The 25,847-nt window shown below is 39.1% G+C and overlaps 1 protein-coding gene across 1 annotated transcript in view; it reads left to right on the forward strand.

Moving 5' to 3' along the window:
* Positions 1-21,090, forward strand: part of LOC149830033 (uncharacterized) — a 47,239-nt gene extending 26,149 nt beyond the window's left edge. The window contains exon 3 of the mRNA XM_090015686.1: positions 20,448-21,090. Coding sequence (XP_089871812.1) covers positions 20,448-20,807 — 360 coding nt within the window. The 3' untranslated portion in view covers positions 20,808-21,090. The remainder of the gene's footprint in view (positions 1-20,447) is intronic.
* Positions 21,091-25,847: the final 4,757 nt, after the last annotated feature.

The following is a 25,847-nucleotide window of genomic DNA, read 5'->3' on the forward strand; positions in this document are numbered from 1 at the left end:
TTGTTTTTGTACGGGAGCTCCATACCTACTCTGTCATTGTGCACACGATGCTTTCGGTATCGTTACCGAACTCTTTTTCGTTTTGCAAGCCTAGCCAGTAAGGGCCCAAGCCCTTCTTGTTTTCGTAACTCTAGAAACCCGTGATATGACTCGGGCACAAAAGATGGTCAACAATCTTTGTACGAATTTCGAGGCGAAGTATGCTCTATTTTATGAGAGACTCGCTGGGGTCCAACTTAACATAGGGACCATGGGTATGCGTGTGGAGGCGCTCAACGACAAGTTGGACGAGCGTTTCCAACATGTTCTCACCATAATGGATTCTACGCAACATCGGTTGAACCAGTTAACCGGTCATTAAGACCGTAACTGGGAAACGAGTGAGGGCGGCCAAACGTTGGGATCTAGCAACGGACCCTACCAAGCCCACCAACCACGACTTGAGTTTCCCAAATTCGTCGGCTTCGATCCGACGAGTTGGGTGTTCTGGGCCGAGCAATACTTTCGGATTGCTCGAATGACGGATGAAGATCGGGTGGCCTTTGCTTCTATCTATCTGGAAGAGGATGCCATCCGATGCGCCCTCTTGGGAGGCTTTCTCGAGGGCTCTCATAAACTGGTTCGGTTTTTTTGCATACATAAATCATGTTGGGTTGTCCAAGATTCGTCAGCAGCACAACATTATCGATTATCAGGCAGATTTCGAGAGGTTGAGCAACCTCATCACGAGATGGTCCTAGGAGTCTTTCATCAGGACTTTCATTGCAGGTCTAAACTGGACTTACAAATCGAGGTCCAGGCCATGAGACCTATCTCCCTGATGCAGGGTTTCAAATTGGCATGTGTGGCCGAGGAGAAACTCTCTATGATGAACTCGCGCTCGACTCGACCAGGTGGGACATCTACTCAGAGATTCATGACCCAAGGGAATTCATCCTCTGGCAGGACCCTGTCCCACCCTGCACAAGAGACCGCACCTTCTAGGTCTTCAGAAAGGGCCACTGATCGCCGTACACAGTCGACACAAGCGTCAGAAGTGCACCCCAAAGTTCAAGTTAGGCGTCTCTCCCTCAAACAGATGGCAAAGCCTCAGAAGTAAGGCTTTTGCTATAATTGCGATGAGGTTTGGGAACCGGACCACAAGTGCAAGGTTCTGAACATGTACTTGTGCGATAGCGAGGTCGAGGAAGAGATCAGTGATGCCGAATTGTCGGATTTGGTAGACACTCCGGAGGAGGTCTCAGAGATCTTGTGCTACAACACTAATCGGCGTGGAGGTACCTCAGACGATGAGGGTACCTGGTAGAATCAGTCAGTTGTTGATTTCTATGCTGATTGATACCAGCTTGACGCACAACTTCGTGTTTGCGCAAACGACTAAGAGGGCCAAGTGCATGACTACCCCTTAGCACCCCTTCCAGGTGGTGGTAGGGAACGACCACAAACTTAGGTGCACCGCCCTTTGTCCCAGAGTTCGTCTGGAAATCCAGAGTACTATCCTGACCACTGACATGTATGAAATGTCAATCAAGGGTGCAAACGTGGTACTCAGGATGCAGTGACTCCAATCCTTGGGTTCTGTCTGGTGGAACTTTAAGGACATGACGAAAGAGTTCGAATACAACGACAATCAATGGTCGATCCGAGCTCCCCAGGACACCTTTTTCTCTGGTCGAGTCTAAACAGCTCGCCAAGGTGGTTTGGGAGGGAGTGTCTTAGATCTTTCGGATGGTGGCGACAGACGGGGCACCATTTGTTAAAATAGAGCATGCGTATGGATCTGGATCCAGATCCATACGCACGTCAATCCTTTTAACTATGCTGTTGACGTCTTTTTCATTAATAGCATTTCAGTAATATGGTTTTTGTGATGTGATTATTTAGTCCCCATTGTAAAAGTGTTTTAATATAAAAGATTAAGGCTTGGAGGTGAATTTAGTTTTGCCGCCTCAGCCATTGTGCATCTCCCCCTCTCTCTCTCTCTTCTTTGTTTTCTATGCAGCTTGAACTGTGGTAAAGACCTCTCACGATATCTCATATGGTATCAAAGCTTCGGTTGCGGAACCCTACCAGAAGAATGCTCATTGACATTTGAAGGAGGTTTTTTGATTCATCTTTGTTTCCTGTCGTTCTATCCTTTAAATCTCTGTTGGTAAAATTTCTGGTACTCTTTTTCTTAACTTTCTGCCGTAAATCCTCTTTGATTCTTTTTTTTTCTGCCGTAAATCCTCTTTGATTCTTTTTCTTTCTGCCGTACTCTCTCTCACTGTCGTGCGTCATTAACGTTCCTCTATTCTCACTTTGTTAGCTTCGTGCTATCTGATTCTTTTCCCTAAGTCAATAAGTTCTGGCCAAAATCTGCATCCCTATCTAAGTTGTGATTCATTTAATATACATCTCTCATCTGAACCGTTTCTTTTGTTCCCCATATTGCTGAAGTTTTTTTTTTATGTGTTGCTGGACGTTCATATCAGATTTTCATATATTGCTGTCCTAGTCTAGCATTCACTATTATATCAGATTTTCACATTTTCAAACTTGTATTTGTCTTCCTTCCTCTTTTTCAATCAGCAGTAAAATAAGTGTTCTCTGCGCAACGTCTATAGGCAGACTGTAACAATTTACATTCTCAATTCTGAAACTAAAGAAAGGTTTTTTTTTTCAAGGTATTGGTTGCGCAAGTACATGTTTTATTGAAGCTCTGCTGATTGATTAAGTGATCTCAAATCAGTTTGTTTCTTTCCTCCCGCCTTGTTTGCTTATTCGTTGTTTCATTGATATGGATTCCTTCTCGTCTTCCGACTGATGAGTTGTGGAGCCTGATTCACTGTTTTTGCCCTTGCACGAAGGGGGGTTCGGGGGCTCCCCCCGGTGCGGCTCCCGCTGCGCGGTCAGCGGGCGGGGGTCCAAGGGGGGGCCGCCCTTGGCGGGGGGTTATAGGGGGGCAGCGCCCCCCCCCAGAAGAATTTTTTTTTTGGGACTTATGTTTGGGACCCAGTTTTCAGTGGATCCGACCCGATTTGGTTAGGGTTAGGGTTGTCGCCCTTGCCTTGTTTATATTCTCGCTTTTCTTTCCCTAGCTTGTAATTGTCTGATAAGAGTAATAAGATTTCTCTCTAGGCGGCCGTGGTTTTTTACTCTCTCTCGGATTTGAGGAGAGGTTTTTCCACGTAAATCTGTGTTCTTCTTGTGTTTCGTTAGATTGTTCTTGTTCTTTGTTTCCTCTTGGTTGTTTCTTGCTCGTGGTTTTCCTAACAACTGGTATCAGAGCTAGGTTCGTTGAAGCAATAATGGAAGAGGGAAAGATAAAGATCGATCGGTTCGATGGTAAGGATTTCGGTTTCTGGAAGATGCAGATCGAGTATCTGCTGTATCAAAAGAAACTGTATCAGCCACTATCGGGAAAGAAACCAGAGACGATGGGGGAAGAAGAATGGCTATTGTTGGATCGACAAGCCCTAGGTGTGATTCGTCTCACCCTGTCTCGCAATGTTGCGTTTAACATTGCAAATGAGAAGACGACGGCATATTTGATGGCGGCTTTGTCAAACATGTACGAGAAGCCATCTGCCTCTAACAAAGTTTATTTGATGCGGCGGTTGTTCAATCTGAAGATGGTTGAGGGTGCCTCTGTGACAGATCATATCAATGAGTTCAACACCCTCACAAGCCAGCTGAGTTCGATGAGCATCGATTTCGATGATGAGGTAAAAGCCCTTATTCTTCTATCCTCTTTACCCGAGAGTTGGGGTGCGACAGTAACTGCGGTGAGCAGTTCGTCTGGCCAGAAGAAGTTAAAACTCTTAGAAATCCGAGATATGATTCTCAGTGAGGATATTCGAAGAAAGGAGTCGGGAGAATCCTCAGGCGCTGCCTTGAGTTTCGAAGGTAGAGGGAGAAACTTCCAACGGGGCCAGAGTTCAAACCGTGGTAAGTCAAGGTCAAAGGGAAGGAGTAAGTCGAGACCTCGTGGTGACCTTGTCTGTTGGAACTGCGATAAGAAGGGTCATCTAAAGCGGGATTGTAAAGCCCCTAAGAAGAAGAAGAACCAGGACAACGCTCAGTCTGTGAATGCAACAGTTGAAGAAACTGCATGTTTTGAGGACGTTTTGATTTTGAGCGTGGACAGTCCAATCGAGTCATGGATTTTAGACTCAGGTGCCTCTTTTCACTCTACTCCGTGCAAAGAGCTTATGCACAATTTTGTAGCCGAAAAGCTCGGTAAGGTTTATTTAGCTGATGATGAGCAGTTAGATATTATGGGGAGGGGGGATGTGCATATTAGGACTGCTTCTGGGTCCAAATGGACATTGCATAATGTTCGTTATATACCTGGTTTAAAGAGAAATCTGATTTCAATAGGTCAGTTGGATAGTGCCGGGTATAAAACCGTATTTGGACATGGTTTCTGGAAAATTGTGAAGGAAATCTTGGTTGTTGCACAGGGAAGAAAATTGGGGACCCTGTACATGACTGATAACGACCAAGATATTGTTGCTTCGGTGAGTTCGGAAGCAGATGCTAAGTTGTGGCATTGTAGACTCGGGCACATGAGCGAGAAAGGGATGAAGGTGTTAGCATCAAAGGGACTATTGCCAGACTTGAAGTCTGTACACACCGGTTTCTGTGAGGATTGCGTGTTAGGCAAACAGAAACGGGTCAGTTTCTCAAAGATCGGAAGAGAACCGAGGGCAAAGAAATTGGAATTAGTACACACTGATGTTTGGGGACCAGCCCCTGTTTGTTCCCTTGGAGGCTCACGATACTATGTGACCTTCATTGATGATTCCACTAGAAAGGTATGGGTTTATTTTTTGAAAAATAAATCTGATGTTTTTGCCACTTTTAAGAAGTGGAAAACAGAGGTAGAAAATGAGACCGGGCTGAAAGTGAAGGGCCTACGGTCTGACAATGGAGGGGAGTATGACAGTACAGAGTTCAAAGCATTTTGTGCGGAGAACGAAATTAAAATGAGTCGGACTGTTCCTAACCGACCACAACAAAATGGAGTTGCTGAGAGGATGAATAGAACTCTCAATGAGCGTGCGAGGAGCATGAGACTGCACGCAGGTTTGCCCAAGGCATTTTGGGCTGATGCTATCAATACTGCAGCCTATCTGATCAACCGGGGTCCTTCAGTCCCATTGGATATGAAACTGCCAGAAGAAGAATGGACGGGGAAGAAGGTAAATCTATCTCATTTAAGAATTTTTGGTTGTGTTTCTTATGTACACATTGATTCTGAGAATAGGGATAAGCTAGATGCTAAGGCCCAAAAATGTTACTTCATTGGATATGGCTCTAATTACTTTGGTTATCGTTTCTGGAATGAAGAAAATCGGAAAGTAATAAGAACTAATGAAGTAACGTTTAATGAGAATGTGTTTTACAAAGACAGGTCCAGTGTAGAATCAGAGGGGACAAAAAAACAAGAAGATATGATGAGAGAGATTGACTTGGAGGAAATATCAACAAATACCCTTGTTGAGAATTCTGAGACAGTCGAAGTAGACTCTAACGTAGAGCCAACCACTCCTTCATTTGAGTTGAGGAGATTTGTTAGAGTACCTAAACCTTTGACTCGGTATTCTCCATCTTTACACTACTTACTATTGACTGATTTTGGCGAGCCAGAACATTTTTCTGAGGCAATGCAGGTGAAAGATTCGGTTAAGTGGGAGTTAGCAATGCAAGATGAAATCAAGTCTTTGCAAAAGAATGAGACTTGGGTGCTAACCAAATTACCGAAGGGAAAGAAAGCATTGCTGAGCAAATGGGTGTACAGAGTGAAAGATGAGTCTGATGGCAGCAAGAGGTACAAGGCAAGATTGGTAGTTAAGGGATTTTTGCAAAAGGAGGGGATCGACTACACTGAGATATTCTCTCCAGTGGTGAAGTTGACTACCATAAGGACAATTCTTGGTATTGTGGCTGCAAAAAACTTATACCTAGAGCAGTTGGATGTGAAAACTGCTTTTCTCCATGGAGATTTGGAGGAGGAGATTTATATGGTGCAGTCTGAAGGCTTCAAAAGCCAGGGTAAAGGAGACTTGGTGTGTAAACTGCAAAAAAGCCTATATGGCCTAAAGCAAGCTCCAAGGCAATGGTATAAAAGGTTTGACACCTTTATATATAACTGTGGATTTAGAAGATCCGAGTTGGACCATTGTTGTTACTACAAGAACCTTGGTGAGTCTTACATTATTTTGCTTTTGTATGTAGATGACATGCTTGTTGCAGGTTCTAGCATGCAGGAAATAAACATACTTAAGCGGAAATTGTCAAAAGAGTTTGAGATGAAGGACTTGGGCCCAGCAAACCAGATTCTTGGTATGCGGATCACTCGGGATAGAGAGAAGGGAACTCTAAACCTATCACAGGAAAAATATATTGGAAAAGTATTGGAAAGGTTTAGAGTTCAAGATGCAAAGCCTAGGAGCACCCCACTGGGAAGTCACTTCAAACTCTCGAAGGAGCAGTCACCAAAAACAGACGAGGAACGAGAGAAAATGGCTAAGGTCCCATATGCCTCAGCCGTTGGCAGTCTCATGTATGCCATGGTGTGTACCAGACCGGATATTGCTTATGCAGTGGGAGTTGTGAGCCGTTATATGGCGGATCCAGGACCAGAGCATTGGAAAGCTGTGAAATGGATATTGAGATATCTAAAGGGGACATCAGGTATGGCACTTTGTTTCAGTGGGAGAAGTGCAAACTTGCAAGGTTTTGTAGATGCAGACCTTGGTGGAGACGTGGACGGACGGAAGAACACTTCTGGATATGTGTTTACATTTGGTAACACCGCGATCAGTTGGATGTCAAGACTTCAGAAATGTGTTGTCCTCTCAACCACAGAAGCTGAATATATTGCTATTTCTGAGGCCGGAAAGGAGATGGTGTGGTTGAAGAATTTTCTGAAAGAGATTGGCAAGGAACAAGACAAAAGTGTTCTCTTCAGTGACAGTCAGAGTGCCTTGTGCCTTGCAAAGAATCCAGTATTTCATTCAAGGACAAAGCATATTCAATTAAAGTATCATTACATTCGAGAGAAGATAAATGATCAGACATTGTCATTAGAGAAGATCCTTGGTGCCGAGAATCCAGCAGATATGTTGACAAAGGGTGTGACCACTGAGAAACTGAGGCTGTGCATTGCCTCAGTTAGACTCCTTCAATGAGCATGAGGGAGGGATGTCGTTTCAGAGATTCAGAGAAGAGTTTGGGAAGAAAGACAGTTGGAGAATTTTTTTTTATCAGTCTCCAAGTGGGAGATTGATGAGTTGTGGAGCCTGATTCACTGTTTTTGCCCTTGCACGAAGGGGGGTCCGGGGGCTCCCCCCGGCGCGGCTCCCGCTGCGCGGTCAGGGGTCCAGGGGGGGCCGCCCCTGGCGGGGGGTTATAGGGGGGCAGCGCCCCCAGAAGAATTTTTTTTGGGACTTATGTTTGGGACCCGGTTTTCAGTGGATCCGACCCGATTTGGTTAGGGTTAGGGTTGTCGCCCTTGCCTTGTTTATATTCTCGCTTTTCTTTCCCTAGCTTGTAATTGTCTGATAAGAGTGATAAGATTTCTCTCTGGGCGGCCGTGGTTTTTTTACTCTCTCTCGGATTTGAGGAGAGGCTTTTCCACGTAAATCTGTGTTCTTCTTGTGTTTCGTTAGATTGTTCTTGTTCTTTGTTTCCTCTTGGTTGTTTCTTGCTCGTGGTTTTCCTAACACCGACCCCTCTGCAAATTTCTTAAATCAGCTCGTTATAGAAAAACTTACTCATTCTAATTTCTTGACATGGAAGAGACATACTTCCGTTTATACCGTGTCAGGATCTCGATGAACATCTGGATGGTTCGGTTCCTGTACCACCACAGCTTATTTTGCAGGAGACCAAGGATGAGAAGGGTGACACAATTACCAAATCTGTTAAAAATCTAGAGTATACAACTTGGAGAAAGCGGGATCAGTCTTTGGTTGCTTATATTACGTCAACACTTTCTCAAGAAGTGTTGGCTACTCTTTCAGATGATTGCACTGCGGGAGATCTATGGAGTAAGTTCTCTCAGATATCAGAAGCTCGAGTTATGTACTTGAAAAATAAGTTTCAAAGTTTGAAGAAAGGCTCAATGACAATTATGGAATACATAGGCCGCATGAACAGTATTACTGACCAATTGGTTGTTATTGAAAATGCTATTTCAGATACAGGCGAAACTTCTCCAGCATGAGATAATTCTGAAACAAAGGGCGGGAGGAAATGAATGAGCTCGTTCTCATTCAATTTTGGCCATGGACACTTCTGTAGGTTTTGGACGAGGGAATGGAGGGAATCAAGGAGGCAGAGGCCGAGGCCGAGGACATTTTGGGCAGGGAGGACGTGATATCTTGCCTACACCTAATATTTCAGGCGCTTTTAATGCAGGAAATCAGAGGAGAGTGCCCACTTGTTTGTTATGTAACAAAAGAGGACATGCGAAAGCTGATTGTTGGTTTAATCCAGAGTTACCAGTCGAGGAAGCGATACGAGAAGCGGGAAGCGATACGAGAAGCGGGAAGCAAGGCAATTTCAAAAATTTAGGAAGCGGGGAAGCGTGGGACTACTTAGAAGAAAATTCCGAACCGTCTTGGAAGCGAACCGAAAGCGAGGGGGAAGCGAAAAAATAGAAAAAATGGGGAAGCGCGGGGGAAGCGTGGGGGAAGCGCGGGGGAAGCGTGGGGGGAAGGTGTTAAAATGTATCATTCAACCTTTGTAATACTATATATATTTTATATATATAAAGGATAATACATATTCATATATTGTATATATGCATATGTATTATCCTAATTATATATATAAACTATATATTTTTCTATTTATAGGCATAGGGGTAGTTTAGACATTTCCAGTTTTACGCATATTCCATTCGGAATATGTTTGTAATTTAATTTAATTTTTTCTTTTTCTATTTTTTTTGGGTTTGCGCCACCTAGGGAGGCTCCCCAAAGAGTCGTTGGGGAGCCTCCAACGGTCACAAATGTGACCGTTGGGGGCTTCCAACGACTCCTTTGGGAGCCCCCTTTGTGGCTCCTCTCTTGTGTTATAAATAGGGGTCTCCCCCTTGTATTTCTTAAAGATTTGGAGGAGCTCTTGCTTCATTGTAAGGGGTTTTTACCCTATTCTTCCTCTTCTTCAATAATATTCAACTTATGACTTTATGTCATATTTTTGCCCCTTGTGTGGGTTTATGTGTTAGCACATTATGCGCTTGTGTTATTCCCTTTAATGAGTTTATTCGCACTTTATGTGCATGTGTATGAGTTCATTATTGAACCTAATGTATGCAAAACCACTTTCTAACATGGTATCAAAGCCCGGTTACGATGGGGTTGTCTCTTGGCGCAACGGAAAGCGTGGTGCTCAAGAAATGGTGAAGTATTCGTTGTTACTCTTTTTTTTTAGAAGCTTTCGGTATGTATCTCTTTTCTTAACATATTATGCATTATGAAACTATTTTTCTTGCACATTTAGTGTTTTTGATAGTTGAATCATTTCCTTTCACATTTCGCGTGTTCGTATATTTTAAAATATCTACTTTTAAATTTGGTAAATTTGTTTATTGTTCAAATATATAATTCTTGGTTATATAGTTATCGATTTCTCATCACATATAATAGTAATTTATGTTTTGCAAATTTGTTTTTCAATTATGTGAGATTTATGATTTTTCATAAGAATTTCGTGATTAACCTATAAGTTAACTTTTTAAATACGATTTCTTGCTAGATTAATGATCTTTGTTTAAAAACTCTTTAATCTCATATAAAGTCTAATTTGTTTTGAGTTCTTCTCTTGTTTATGGATTTTAGTGCATTTTTTGGAAAAATCTTGATATAATTCTTGTATAAGAATCTCTCACATCTAAATCCTTGTTATGAATCCTAAGTAGTTCTCGTTAATGATAACTATTTATGAAAACTCCTAAAGATGTTTCAATGATTTTGGTTTATTTAAAGGTTTTTTGAAAAATTGTTTGTGATAAATAGGTTGTTCGAACCATTGTAAAAGATCTTTTAAAAGAATTTCTCACACTATATAGAATGCATAGTGTATCTATTACATCTTTTTGATATAAAAGATTTCATTAAATTTATTGATGCAACTTTACAAACTTGTTGGTTTGTATTTTTCACATAAGATTTCAAAACCTCTTGATTGTATGTCTAAGGATGCCTATATTGGCCATAATATGGTCTTCTTTTAAATTGCATTTATCAAGCATAAAATTGCATAATTGAAGCTTGAGAGACTCAAGCATTTGCATCTTTCATGAAATACATGCATGTTTGATATTATTACGCTTTTTGCGTATTCTTTGTTCAAGTGTTGTGAGAGTGCCTTCGTGCACATCTTTTTTTAAAGTATTTGTACTCATATACGTATTGTCTCTTCGTAGACATTTTTACATTGTGGAGCTTTTGTGCGCATTTCTTTTGGTGAAAGTGTAATGAATTTAGATATTGATTCTTTTGTTGAATCATTATAAAACATTGTAAGTGCTTATAGCACTTTGTACGTTTCCGCATATCTCAATCAAAGAATATTAAAACTTGTTGTATGGGATTTAATCCCAATTCTATAAGTATTTTTGAATATCTTTTCTTGGGTATTGTGTTAAAGCTCTCCTTGCGAACCATTACGGTTCTTGTGATTTCTTTGTTAAAAGCTTGATTTTCTTCTCTTGATTATCCCAAGATGATTTCTTTATGTCATTATGTTCTTTGAAAAAGTTTTTTTTATGGTACTTATCTTATCCATCACATGTAATTTAATGCATCATTTGTTTGGCCTTTAATGACATTATATTTATATTCTTGATCTAGTAGCTTATACACTTGATTTATGGGTTTTGGAGGACTAATGAGGTAGTGGTTTGTAATGGATGAACTATTGTTGAAATTTGCAAAATTTCATTCATGACTTGTGTTTTAAGATATTCAAGTGAATCATATTTTTGATATGCATATTTTAAAAATCAAGTTGATTTTTTGGCATATATTAAGTGCTTATGGTTCTTTGGCCACTTTTGTATGCAAAATGTGTTTTTGTCAATTGAGTGAGATTTTCCTAAATTGGTAAGATTCTCTACTCAAATAACACTCTTCGTTTTGCCTCGTAAATGGATTTAAAACCTTGTGAACTCTTGTGTTTATTTTGTCTAAAGTATGCTTGGAGACGTCGTTTCTCTTGTTTAACACTTCATTACATGTTTGAAGCATGTTCATTAATGATTCCTTTAAGTATTAATTCATTTCATGATAATATATGCATAGGCTCTTTATGGCTTTTTAGGATCTCATTCAATAAAGCATATGTAACTTATGCCTCTTCGTAGGCTTGCTATGGTGCCCCTTAGGGGACCATTGTGTTATTCCCTATTATAGGGTTATGTTTGTCTAATGTTGGACCTTATGAATGAATTATGCATTCTTGCAATTCATTTCCGCATAATTTGCTTCCGCTTACCATTTAACATGATATATGATTTTGAAATCTTGTTTTTTCTAAATTTTCCTCATGCTAAAGTAAGTATTTTATCATGTGATCTTGCATAAATATAATTTTGCACCTTGTGAGGAAAGTTCCATTTGAGTAAAGTGCAAAGATATTTTTTACTTGTTCTTTGTTGTTGTCCCACAGGATCTTGAAGATAAGTGGAAAAGAAAGTACCTTGGATAGATCATGGAAGGTGCTCATCGTTAAAGACGTTGGAGGAAGACATTTACATTTTCAATGGCATTCGGACTAAAGGCTCTTGAAGCCTTGAGATTCTTCCTCTTGCTTTCTTCAATCTTTTCGTTCCCCCACGCAAAGTTTGAGGGGGGGGTGTTAAAATGTATCATTCAACCTTTGTAATACTATATATATTTTATATATATAAAGGATAATACATATTCATATATTATATATATGCATATGTATTATCCTAATTATATATATAAAATATATATATTTTCTATTTATAGGCATAGGGGTAGTTTAGACATTTCCAATTTTACGCATATTCCATTCGGACTATGTTTGAAATTTAATTTAATTTTTTCTTTTTTCTTTTTCTATTTTTTTTGGGTTTGCGCCACCTAGGGAGGCTCCCCAAAGAGTCGTTGGGGAGCCCCCAACGGTCACAAATGTGACCGTTGGGGGCTCCCAACGACTCCTTTGGGAGCCCCCTTTGTGGCTCCTCTCTTGTGTTATAAATAGGGGTCTCCCCCTTGTATTTCTTAAAGATTTGGAGGAGCTCTTGTTCCATTGTAGGGGGTTTTTACCCTATTCTTCCTCTTCAATAATATTCAACTTATGACTTTATGTCATATTTTTTCCCTTGTGTGGGTTTATGTGTTAGCAAATTATGTGCTTGTGTTATTCCCTTTAATGGGTTTATTCGCACTTCATGTGCATGTGTATGGGTTCATTATTGAACCTAATGTATGCAAAACCACTTTCTAACAGAATGGAAACGCGCTTCCCATAAAAGGGAAGCACACTTCCCAAAAAAAGGGGGACGCTTCCCCTCAGGCTTCGGAAGCGCGACGTTTCGCGCTTCCCCTTTTACCTAGGCGCTTCCGGTAACTCTGGTTTAATCTGCAGAACAGAGGAAAATAAAATAAAATTGAGAATAAGTCAGCTACTACTGTGGACACAAAAGCGCCATCTGCAGATGTGCAACAACTTTTGTTATCAGTATTGTCACAGATGACGATCAAGCAAAATGAACAAGGGGAGATATCAGCAGTGCACATATTCCTATGTCAAAGTCCTCACTTCACTTGTCCAATGTCCTTCTTGCTCCTAATATTAAAAAGAACATTGTCTCTGTGGCTAAACTTGTTGACGATATGAATTCTTCAGTCGAATTTACTCCCTCCTCTGTTTATGTTAAGGATCTACGAACGAAGGAGACGTTCGCTAAGGGGGAGCGACGAGGAAACATGTACGTCTTCAAGGAGATTCTCTCAGTTCCAGTTCTCCAGTTGGAGCCGTCCAAGCATTCTTCAGTGTCTTCGTCTTCAGAGTCTTTGTCTTTCAGTCCATTGGAAGTTTTTGATTCATCTCATTGTAATAAGCCAGATATCTGGCACAGTCGCTTGGGACATTGTAGTCGGGGTTTCATTGAAAATCTTGTATTTGATGGTCTTCTTCCAGAGTCTAGTTTATGTTTCTTTTTAGAGAATAAAAAATGTCATCTTGTGAACTCTGCAAAAGCCATGTTCTTCCTTTTCATATTATTAATAAAAGAGCTTCAAAGCCATTTGAGATTGTTTGTTTCGATGTTTGGGGACTTGCCCCTATTCCTTCTCTCTCTGGTAGTCGTTCTTATGTTATATTTATTGATTCTTATTCTCGCTATACTTGGATATATTTCTTGAAACATAAGCATGAAGTTTTTCAAATATTTCGAGAATTCCATTCGATGGTAAAAACAAAGATTTCTTGTGATATTGTGCATTTACAATATGATGGTGAAGGAGAGTATTCATCGAACGAGTTTATTGCCTTTCTTTAGGATAAAGGAATAAGTCGACAGGTTTCTTGCCCCCATACCCCTCAACAAAATGGGGTTGCAGAGAGAAAACGCATGCATATTGTCGAAAGTGCGATGAGCATGTTACATGATAGCAATGTGCCCATTAGTCTCTGGACAAAAGTTTTTCACACATCTGTTAATGTCATAAATCGTCTTCCTATGACACTTCTGGATAAAAAATCTCCTTATTATACTTTATTTGGGCAACATCCCTCTTATGATGAGCTGCGTGTTTTTGGTTGTCTGTTATGTGCATATTGATTCATCTTTGCGAAATAAGTTTCAGGACAAAGCCGCTAAGTGCAGATTTGTTGGGTATGCGGATGAATACAAAGGCTATCTATGCTATGACTCTACTACAAAACGTATTAGGACTTCAAGGAATGTTATTTTTGATGAGCAGAATTTTCAGATCAATGACTCCGAACAGTTGTCTTCTCGAGAAGTAGAGGTATATGATTCATGGATGAGCGCAAATCTTTTGGCCAATACAGGAGAGACATGTCTGGCGACTTGTCCTTCCTTCGACTTGAGTAGGGAGTTGGGTGACGCACAGATGCATGTCGAGCCATCTTCAGTTGAGCCACCTCCAGTTGAACGCTTCTCTGGACAGATCTACACTAGAAGGGACAGAAATACATGGCCGAGGGATGTGGAAATCATCTCTAATGATCCGGCTCAAAGGCCGTCATGCATCAGGCATCCTATTCAACGATGGGTGAGTTATGAGACATTTTCTCTTGATTTTCAGTTGTTTATGTCTCAGCTCACAAAGCAGAATGAACCCACTTGTTTTAATCAAGCTCTTCAATCCCGTCATTGGATTGAGGCTATGAATGAAGAAATGAAAGCTCTTTATGAGTGCCAGACTTGGGAAATAATACCTCGGCCATAAGGAAAGAATGTAGTTGGCCCAAAATGGGTTTATAAAACAAAATATAAGCTCGAAGGAAGTATTGACAGATATAAGGCGCGACTTGTTGCTCAGGAATTTATGCAACAATATGGTGAAGATTACGATGAAACATTTAGTCCGGTAGTCAAAATGGGCATAATTCGTGTCATTATATCTTTAGCAGTCGATCGAGGATGGAAGCTTAGCCAGATGGATGTTAAAAATGCATTCTTGCATGAGGTTTTAAAGGAGTAAGTATATATAGAGCAACCTCCTGGGTATGCCGAGAAGGATCCTACTTCCTGGGTGTGCAAGCTAAGGAAATCTCTATATGGGTTGAAACAGGCGTCTCGCTCTTGGTTTGAAAGTTTCTCCATGCAAATTCAAGGCTATGGTTTTAGAATATGCTCTCTGGACCACTCGCTCTTTATTTACCAGAAGACAAACATTGTTACACTTCTTATATATGTTGATGATATTGTGATTGTTAAAATGTAAAATATTTTTGTATTTTGTATTTTTTATTTTTTGTATTTTAACTATCTAGTTCAAATATAACTAGATAGTTAGAGTTTTGGTCAAGTTTCGGTTAGAACTTGACCAAACTCTAGCCGTTGGACTAGCTCCAATGGCTAGAGGGAGAGCTTCTTATGAGATCTCCCCTCCTCTCTAATATAAATAGGGGTACATTCCCCATTGTAACTCACTTGTAGGACATTTTAATAAAAATCTTTTTTTACTTGTGTTTTCCATTTTTTACCCTTTTATGGGTCTTGTGTGAAGTGTCTTTCTAGACACTTGTTTGCTTGGTTCAAGTGCTTTGGTGGAACACCACCACTTTCTTACATGGTATCAGAGCCGCAAGATTATTAGATTTTGGAGAAAGTCTGCCTCGGTTTTCGTGCCCCTTGTGCAAAAGGTGTGTTATCACCTTGTTCTTGCAAAAGTGTTTCGTTACTTGGAGAGAAGTGTTTCATCACTTCATTATCGGCTTCAAAACGTATCATTTGAAGGGCTTCAACATCATTGTATTGTATCTCTTTCCCTTCTCATACAATTTTTTATTTCTTTTTCGTTTCTTTTCTTCTATCCTTCTTCTTTCTCACCCCTTGTAAACGCTGGATGACAACGAAAAAGTCACCATCATCTCAATGAAATTAAGTGACACAAACTATGTAATGTGGGCTTCAATCATGAAGCACCACATATGGGGTAAAGGCTTATGGGGAATCATGGATGGTTTCGATTCCCCATAAGCCTTCTCCTCCAATCATTTCTATCTAATGCCATGTCCTCAGTGAGGTTCAAAGCATTCATATCCTTTCCTATCATCTCCATCCATGTCTTCTTAGGCCTACCCCGACCTCTTTTAACTAATATATTTTCCCATTTCTCCATCCTTCTAACTGGAGCATCATTAGGCCTTCGCCGAATATGTCCAAACCACCGTAAACGATTCTCTCTCATCTTATTTTCAATGGGTGAAATGCCTACCTTCTTACGTATCTCCTCATTCTGAATCTTATCTTTTATTGTATTTCCACACATCCATCTCAGCATACGCATCCCAGCTACACTCATTTTTTGAATATGATGTCTCTTGGCAGCCCAACATTCCGTACCATATAGTAAAGCGGGCCTAATAGTCGTCCTATAAAACTTTCCCTTCAACCGCAATGGCATTCTACGATCGCACAATACTCCAGTTGCACTTTTCCATTTCATCCACCCAACCTTTATCCTATGATTTACATCTCCATCAATTTCTCCATTCTTTTGAATGATAAATCCCAAATATTTGAAACAATCATCCACCAGTATTTCTTGCTCACCAAGCTTCACTACACTCCCATCACTACTTCGTTGCTTACTAAACCAACATTCCATATATTCTGTCTTACTCTTACTCAACTTAAAACCTCTTGCTTCCAATGTCTGCCTCCATAATTCTAACTTAGCATTAACCCCAGCTCTAGACTCATCAATGAAAACAATATCATCAGCAAACTACATACACCACGACACATTTTCTTGAATTGATCTCGTAAGCTCATCCATCACTATAGCAAATAGAAGAGTTGAAGCTTGCGACCAGAAATTATAGTGGTAATATCTTCAAATGTAAAGTCTTGGAAGATGATGTGTAGTTAGATTTTCTTTATGTGATGGAATTAACAACCTTATAAATTGCAGGAGAATATGAAGCTTGCTCCATTCTACACAGACTGTCTGTTTTTATTTTTTCAAAGATAGATAAGAGGTGGAACACCCAATGAGTTAAATTTGCTTGCTTGCGAATAAGAGCTATTCTAGGAGAAGGGCAGTAATTTGACTAGTATAATCCAACAAAGGAGCTGAAGTTTGCTTTAATCTATCTTCTTTGGAGTCCATGAGTTCTATCTGCAACGATGAAAAAGATGTACATATCCATTTTGTGCACAATAACCATTTATCACTGGCACAATATGGATGAACAAGACTGGTACCGAGTGGGTCAATTCTGTTTATGAAGCCACCTTGAGCTGCTCAAAGGAGAATGCTAAGTATCACCCAAGTTCAATGGGATTCGGGCATAAACTATTTTCTCACAGATTAATTAAAGCTTTACATAACTGTCGAGGAAGGAACCAGACATGCCCATATCCATTTCCCTCCATGAAAGGCCCAAGCAGAGTCATTCTAAAGCATAAAGAAGAATGCTCCTGTCTATCTGTTGAAGGCCCTTAATAGATTAATTTTCATGATAAAGGCTTCGAGTTTTCCTTGTTTTTTGTTGAGTACCTCACCGAATTAAGCTTGGACCTGACTGTGTACCTGTTGAATACTCTTATGAGCTTATCTACCTGTTTGTTTTATGAAGTTTTAGGAGTTAACATTTCTCACTAATTTATGAAGCCATATCTATCCCTCTATAATGCCTCTTCCCCAACCTAAATTTATGGCAAAATCCAACATTTTCATTACAGGAAAATGATGTAATGGCCCTCCTACTACCATCAAAACAGCCACCAATTTTTCAAGCTAGAGAGGTGCTGAATGCTTAAACAGCAATATTCAAGAACGATAAAGCCATCATTGTGGGAAACTCTAGGTATCACTGCTTGTGGTGTCTGCTAGCTCTATGGAGAATATGAATTAGTTGAATCCCTCAAGACATCGGAGCATATGGTTGTCAGCCATGTGAACAGGTATCTCTATGGGGTTCATGTAGTCTCAGCGGTCAATTGATGATGGGACACTAAGTTTCTTCCCCACCAAGTCTGCTTTTGGATAAGTTGGTGTTAAGTTCTTCTATGCACTGGGAGAATTATACTTGCAGCCTGGGTTTGGAGTTTCTCTCAAAATCTCATCTGTTGATTGTCCCTGATCGCACAGTAACCAATCATCACCATTATTTCAACTATCCTAGACAAATGAGCCAACTTTAATCCTAGACACAAGCTCTCTGTCCATCTTTCTGCCATAGTTAGAATGCAAGTTACGGGTGTAGACTTTATCTACAGGAGCAAAGTGAAGTTAGATTGGCTGCAAGCAAAGCTCCCACTATCTCTGTTGGTTTTTATGCAACCAATGCATTGAAAGCAGCTGTTGCTTTTAACATAGCATGTGTCACAGTTGCATGCATGACAGAAATGTTTGACCACCTAAAGTTTTAGAAATTTGAGATAAAATGCCTATACCTTTCTAGAAATACCTCAGTGGATGCTTCTGTTAGTCTCCATCTACCTATCTCAAGTTGGCTCTTTAACTATTAGTTAATTAACAAAAATGATAGTATTTCCCCTTAAATCCTTGGAAACAAAGGATAAGAAATAGGCCTACTGATTTTTTATTTCATTCTTTCTTCTGCCTTGCTGTTACTCTGATCCTCCTACGTCATTTGAGAAATATGATATTTACTGGATTTATTGGTCCAAAGACTAGATTTCAGCCTCTTAGGCTGCATTTTTACAAAAGATGCAACCTCTTAAGAGTGCACTTTCTATTCTCCAAGATCAAACGTATTGGGCAGTGAGTCCATATTGGAATTTCTTGATGATGGTTCTGCTACCTCTGGAAGGCAGCTTTAGTTAGCATTTAACATGTGAAGTACAACACCCATATGATAGATGTATCAGTGGGAAGACTGCTAGAAAATGGGCTTTATCACTAAGTTTTCTTATTAATTTTTGTTTTTTCCCTTCCAAAATAGATGACTCCGGTCAACTTTTAATTCTGAAGCTAGATGAAAATGGTAAATTTTGAGTTAAATTCTGTGTGGTGTCTCATGGAAAATTGGGGATTTGTGTATTTGTTCATTGGATTTTCTTTCATTCTTATGAGAGGTGTTGTGGGTGAAGTTGAAAATGGGAAAGGGTTGTCACATAGACACGGCAATTAGGCAGCCGTACCCGTGTCGACACGGCTCGACATGGGTACCGGTACTGGACACAGCACGGGTACGTGCTGGTCCGGATTGGGTCGGGTCCAACCCTGATCCAAACCAAATTTTTTGTTTTTTGATGTCGGTGCAGGGAGGAAGAAGAAGAAGAAGAAGAAGAAGAAGAAGAAGAAGAAGAAGAAAAAAGACAAGGAGAAGGAGAGGAAGAAGAGGAAGAAAAGGAAGAAAAAAAAGAAAAAAAGAGGAGGAAGAAGAAGACGAAAGAGGAAGAGGAAGAGGAAGAGGAAGAGGAAGAGGAAGAGGAGAAGGAAGAAGACAACGAAAGAGGAAGAGGAGGAGAGGGAAGAAGAAAGAGGAAGAGGACGAAAGAGGAACAAGAAGAGGAGGAGAAGGAAAAATAAGACAAAAGAGGTAGAGGAAGAGAGAGAGAGAGAGCACACCCTCTTCAACCTCCTTCCAGTCTGTCCGAGAGAGAGGGAGCGTACTTCTTAGGGCTCTCTTCTTCTTCTTCCTGCAACTATGAGAGAGAGAGAGAGAGAGAGAGAGAGAGAGAGAGAGAGAGAGAGAGAGAGAGAGAGAGAGAGAGAGAGACCTTCCCCTTTTATAGAGTTTGGGTCTGGATCATATGTAGATCCAAACCCAAACTCTTTCCTCTTTTATAGAGAGGAAATAGTTTGGGGTTGCATGGATCCAGACCCAAACTCTTTCCTCCCTCTTATATATATAGCCGTATCTCTGTACCCACATTTTTTGAAATTGCCGTGTCGTACCCTCCATACCTGTACTCATGTGACATAGGGAAAGGGTATGAAGAGCTAAAATTTGATGAGTTTGGTTTCAAATTAGTGTTTACCACCTCTGGGTATATGCCTGATCACAATCTAATCATTCAGAACTCCTTTGTTCTACCTGGTCGGCTGTCTCAAAGAAGGTGAAGGATTGTGGCAAATAAGGTTTTCATGAGATGAGACTATTTTCTCTTCAACCATCAAAATGGTGGTGGTAACCTACAAGTCTTATTCTTTGTCGGCAGTTGAAGTCGGTTATATTTCATTTCTTTTGATGGTGAGGCATACAAATCTTAAAGCAAGGTCAAGTAACTTTTAGTCTGCAGTTTAACTGGAAAGTAATCCAGGTGCCTATTTATGGCATTTCCTGAAAAGTTAGGCATCTGTTTTAAATATTTGAAACTTCAAGCATTTAAACATAAATTAGCCAATGTTTAAGGATCTAGATGTAGTGTGTAGATGGAGCTATTCGACCTGCAAATACCTTGCATAAATTCTTGTTGTGGAGCGACTCTTTGAGAGCTTCATCTACATAAGAAGTGATACTAAAGCCAGTCTTGAAAAGAAACATAAATACTTGCGCTCGTTATTGAGGGATCTTCATTAAGAGGCATGGTTGACTCATTGACCTACTGTGGAGGATGTTCAAGAGGATATCCTCACCTGGTGTTTTCACTGGATTAGGGCAAGAGATTTGGTTCAAAAAATGTCATTGTTATCAAGTTGTGATATATGTGACTGCTACATATATCTGTTTAGTTTCTTAATAAAGAGGTGAACGCTGCTTTTTCCTAATGATTATAGCTAAATTTTGAAAATTTCCCCTTTCAGATCCTCATATACTGTCGATCATCTGTACTGCCTGAGTTTCATTGGCCAGAAAATCAGAAATTCTTTACCTTGGATGTCATCTATCTTCATGATAAACCCAGCCCGGACAACTGCCCGCAGAAGGTTTATGATGCACTTGTAGATGCACTTGAGCATGTAAGTGAGTACGAGGGGTATATATTTGAGAGTGGTGGTGGATTGGCTCGTGTGCTTTTCAAGCAAATGTGCCTTTTGCTGTCTCATCCACAGCAACGGTGTTCGCAAGATGATCTAGACATCCCAAAGTCATTGGCGAAGAAAGCACCAGTGGAAGGGACCTCTGGCAAGGATGAGGAGACAACACCTAGTTTGAATCAATGAAATGGTTACTCAGGTACCAATTGTAGTGAATACCTGTTACATAAAAGATGAGAGATATTGTTCAAATAGAATATTCCTGCTTGTAAAAGTGTGACAGATGATGTTGAAATGAAGAAACTTCTGCTGCAAGTTCCTTTTCTGCTTTGCTATGAGTTATCTATATTAAACATAACTCGTGTACCAGTGCATGTAAAATAATGTCGCTTTTCTTTTCTTCTAATTTTATGGCAAACAAGTGTATTGATTTCGGCAGGTGCTTCTAATGTTATGTTTGATTTGTCGACCTCTCACTATGGATTCTTGTGCTTGTGCTTGCAGCCTTGCATTTTTTTTGTTAGCCATTGCTTCCATGTAGCCATCAGTTTCAAAGATTGTGGTATTGCAGCTTAAAAAGCAATTACTAGATATTCATCAGCCACCATTCGTTCCATTGCATAAACCCGGAATATCACCATTGATTAGACTACCTTTGCGGTCAGTCCCATGATATAACCTTTCCCAAGTCCCTGCAGAACTGAATCTTCTTGTACATTTCCTCTGAGTGCATCCAGTTCAGCTGAAATCTTATCCAGTTTCTGCGACCAGTTAGCTGTCCATAAGCAAGTATTTCATCCAGGTATGAGTACATTCTCCCAAACCAAAATCTCTAACTTCTTTACTCGCGCCATTTTTATAGATTTTTTTCATTAAGAATAGCATGCAAGAGCGCATGACACGAGAGTGAATTGAAATACCCGTGACATAGCAATGCATGGGCAGACGTAGATACTGTTGAGTTTGGAGGTTTTACATCACAGTGAGTTCTATAAAATCACCAAGTTACAGCCAGCATCTCTCTCTTCCCAACACGAGAAACTAAAGGACATTTTGTTTCTCCTTTATTCCGGGAAGGATGTGGAAGGTAGATGATGACTTTATATTGGAAAAACGTTGTAAGAATTGACACTAATGAAAAATATGCATGACACAATCCTGGATTGGGAGCCTATAGGTTGGAAGAATTTTGACGCTAATGAAAAATATACATGATACAGTCCTGGATTGGGGGCCTATCTTCTCTCTTTTCCACCAAAACTCAAAACTAAATTGAATTAAACTGAAAATTTGGACTCGCAACCTTATAAAGGGAGGCTATTTTGGGATAAAAGGAATAATTTTATTCAAAATTTAGTATTTTTTGAGAATGCTGTCTTTTATTTTGAAACATGTAACATGTGGTCTAATTCAATATCACCAATCTTTTACAAGTTCATCCCGATGTCCTTAAATAATCTCCATTACAATGCCATTATTGGGAATCTAAGGATATTTTGTCATGTCTTTATATTTCATCCTCGTAACTTCTTTTCCTTTATTGGTACCTTCACTTGGATTCTTGATCTGCCTGTGATGTTCCTATTGAGATATGGCATGACATCAATGGAGGAATTAGATTTGTTTTTTGAAACCAATATACAGATATTTGAAAATAGAGTATTTCTTCAAGAGAGTTGCGGTCTATTTCTGAGCCTTGTATCGGGACAGACTCTATTTTCATGTGTTGCCAAAATATGATTTTTTACCAAAAAGTAGTGTTGTCAAAAGATGGAGTTGCCAATGTGGTGTTTGGGATGGAGTTGCCAAAAACCTCTCTTGAGTGGTATTGGAGTTGCCATCTCCATCTCCAAAGCAGTGTTTTGGCAGCACCATTGCTCCCGAACAATAGAGTGGGTTGGGGAAAGCACATTGCAGTGCTCCCAAAGCGCAGATGTTGGGGAAACTACAATGCACCTGCAATTCAAGATTCCCAAAAGGAGCATCGTTTCATTTGAACCTGTGGGTTTCTATTAATTTTTGGTATCTAATGGCTTGAACAGGACTTGATGCATGCAGATCATGGTTTCATTCTAATTGGACGAGAACCAAATAAGAGTTAGTGACGCAAAACCACGAGAGAGAGAGAGAGAGAGAGAGAGAGAGAGAGAGAGAGAGAGAGAGAGATTGTTGGGATAGAAACACTAAAATCCGTATTTAGAGAACACCCACCAACTGACGACTTTATTTGCTTCCAACTGTTGCTTACAAACAAATTGCCCCATACAGTGTCATGAAGGAGATGGGAAAAGAGGTTGCATGACTAGTGTTCAGCCCCCGTGATTTTCTGCTGCCATATATATAGTTTTAGTAGATTCTGTCAAAATTTGATTGTAGGTTTAATTTGGTAGTTGCCCTTTAATATATATATACAGCGGCATTGTGTTGGCCGTCCATCAGCCTTGATGGATGGTCAGCGCAAAAACACGTGTTTTTCTGTTTTTTTATTTTTAACGGTGGTTTTTTACCGCCGCTAATGCCAAAAAACAGAAAAAATGAGTGTTTTTGTTCATTTTTCTACTTTTTTTGTGTCCATTCATCAAGACCGTGATGGACGACCAATATGGTTGCACAGGTAGCTGCACACCAAAGGGTTGCACAACTACCATGCACTCTGTATATATGATAATCTTAATCAATGTTATTAGAATCGGTTTCTGACTTGAATTGATATTTCAAAAAGATTCAAAGAATCACTAAATTGGTTGATTTAATTTTGGAAAATACAACAAATTTGATGCGTTTTCCCAAATGCAAATGCCCTACAAATTTTGAAATCTGCCCGATGTCAAATTTCATAGGTTTTTGACTTTTTAGGAGCATTTTACCCTTAGCACGAGCGAATCTTTTGATTTTTGTACGTTATGTTGAAATGCTCTTTCAATTTCGCCAAATCTCACTAAAAACGAAACTCACACGATATTTTTGCAGAAATCACAATTTTTGCATAATATACAATGCAAAAATGGTTACTTTACAACCCAACAAAGTAAATTCACATAATGAACACACACATCTTCTCCTTGCAACCCCCATGCACAATTCTTCCTCGTTTCTTTTGCAGAATTATGAATTTCGTGACATTTCTTGCAAAAATCCTTTATGAATTTCGATAAATGTTTCACATTGGTGGTTGCAAAAGTCTGCTTTCGATGCAGAATTCATGACAAGTTTATATAATTCACAGACTTTCACAAGCTATTGACTTTAAGCAATGCAAGATTCTATTTTAGCGTGTGAATTTACTTGTATATATAGGTGTTTGTGTTCATTTTTTTCCCATATATATATGAAAAGATCAGTAACCTTTTTAACCTTTTTCTTTGTACTCCTGCGGTGATTCCTGTGAAAGTTTTTTCGCTCCATTTCGAAGCTCATCGACTTTCTAGTTAGTTTTTTCGTTCAATTCCAACAATTGTTGTTGTTTTTAAATTTTTTATTTTGTGGATATGAGCAGTTAATAGCCTTATAATGCTTTTGTTTGGTTGTTGCTATGGATTTATATATGTTTTCCTATTGTGGATGTTTTCTTTATATAACCTTATGTTTTATTTAATATTTGACACTAGATTTACCATTTAGGGTTTACTATGTTTAGGATATATATATATATATATATATATATATATATATATATATATATATATATATATATATATATATATATATATATATATATATATATATATATATATATATATATGTTGTTTTTTTATAGTCAAGCTGGGGTTAGGCAGTCATCTACCTGTTTTATAACATCTGTGACTTTTTAGAGCATTTTAATGTATAAAATATTATTAATAAGGATTTTATAAAAACTCAATTTAGTCTAAGTTGAAATATAAAGTATATTTTATAAAGAATTAAAGTTTGATTTTAGTGAAATTGGCATTTTCAAAATCAAACTTATGAAAAATAAATTTTTAACTAGATTAATTGGTAAATTTCATCTAAATAAAATCAAAGATGATTTTAGATGAATTTAGGATTAATTTGATATGTATGTAATGCTATTTTATTAAATTAGAATTGGTTTTGGATGGATTTGAAATCCAAATACAAAAATAATATAAAATATTAAATGAGAATTTTATAAAATAAAAAACTTAGATTAATTAGGTTTCATAATATGTTGGAGGTCCATAGGGTGGGCGTCCCCCTATGTGGGTATAAGATCCCCCTATAGGTACAATGATGAATGAATGAATGAACATTAGTGTTACTCATGCATCACCTTGTGTAAGGTATTGATCTCGGTATACTGTTGGACTGATCGGGCAAAAGACTCAAATTGTATCCGTATGTCTAAGCTAGGCTCGATGAACTCTTGCTTCGATTAATGGGATACCGATATGCTAAGTCGTGGAGACTTGAGCTACGATGTTTTCAACTGCAGCCCTGAAATAACTTTTCATGTCTTCAAAGTATTATACTTGTTAGAATTAAAATGCTTTTTTACCAGACCAAGAAAGGTTTTGACCCCGTTTTATGGGGCATACAAGTATTGAACTTGTGGTGTGATATGCAAAGCATGGCAATATCAAGACCTATGATTTCTTCAGACATAGTTGGACATTTTGTTTACAAACCCAATTTTATCTAGTACTGTTTGTAATAAATAACTCATTTTGGTTTGCTTAAATGAAATATTTTTGGTGGACAATGAGTGATTGGCCATATGTCTGTGACTTACCTGGCATCTTCTAAAACCGACGACTAACTATCCTCTATTTTCACTGTTAAAGCCTTTTCTAAATTCAACTATAAAGAAAAAAAAGAAATCCATGAAATTTGGACAAAGTTTTGTTTTGAAAATCCAGGGCGTTACAAAATTAGTATCAGAGCCTAACTCTAGAAAACCTGGTTCGAGATCCATCATACTCCGAATATCGCACTATAAGTATTACCTTCAATATTCTAACCTTAGAAAAAAATATTTTGTCAAATATAGATGGCAACTCACAACTCGAGGGGCTACTACGATATGTGTTTGCTTACTTTGTAATATATGTACAAAGTAAGTTTTTTTCTTTCTTACATATGATCAAAGAAACTAAATTATATTAATTATGTGTGAATAGACCTATGGCTCTTATAATGAGGAGCACTATGCCAAGCGAGGAGTCCCACACTAAGGGGTTTCTTTTGGAAACCCTCAACAATGAAGTCACCACCACCCGTGAAACA

Source organism: Nuphar pumila, chromosome 8 (assembly GCF_984573655.1).
Source record: "Nuphar pumila chromosome 8, dmNupPumi1.hap1.1, whole genome shotgun sequence".
Taxonomy (NCBI): Eukaryota; Viridiplantae; Streptophyta; class Magnoliopsida; order Nymphaeales; family Nymphaeaceae; genus Nuphar; species Nuphar pumila.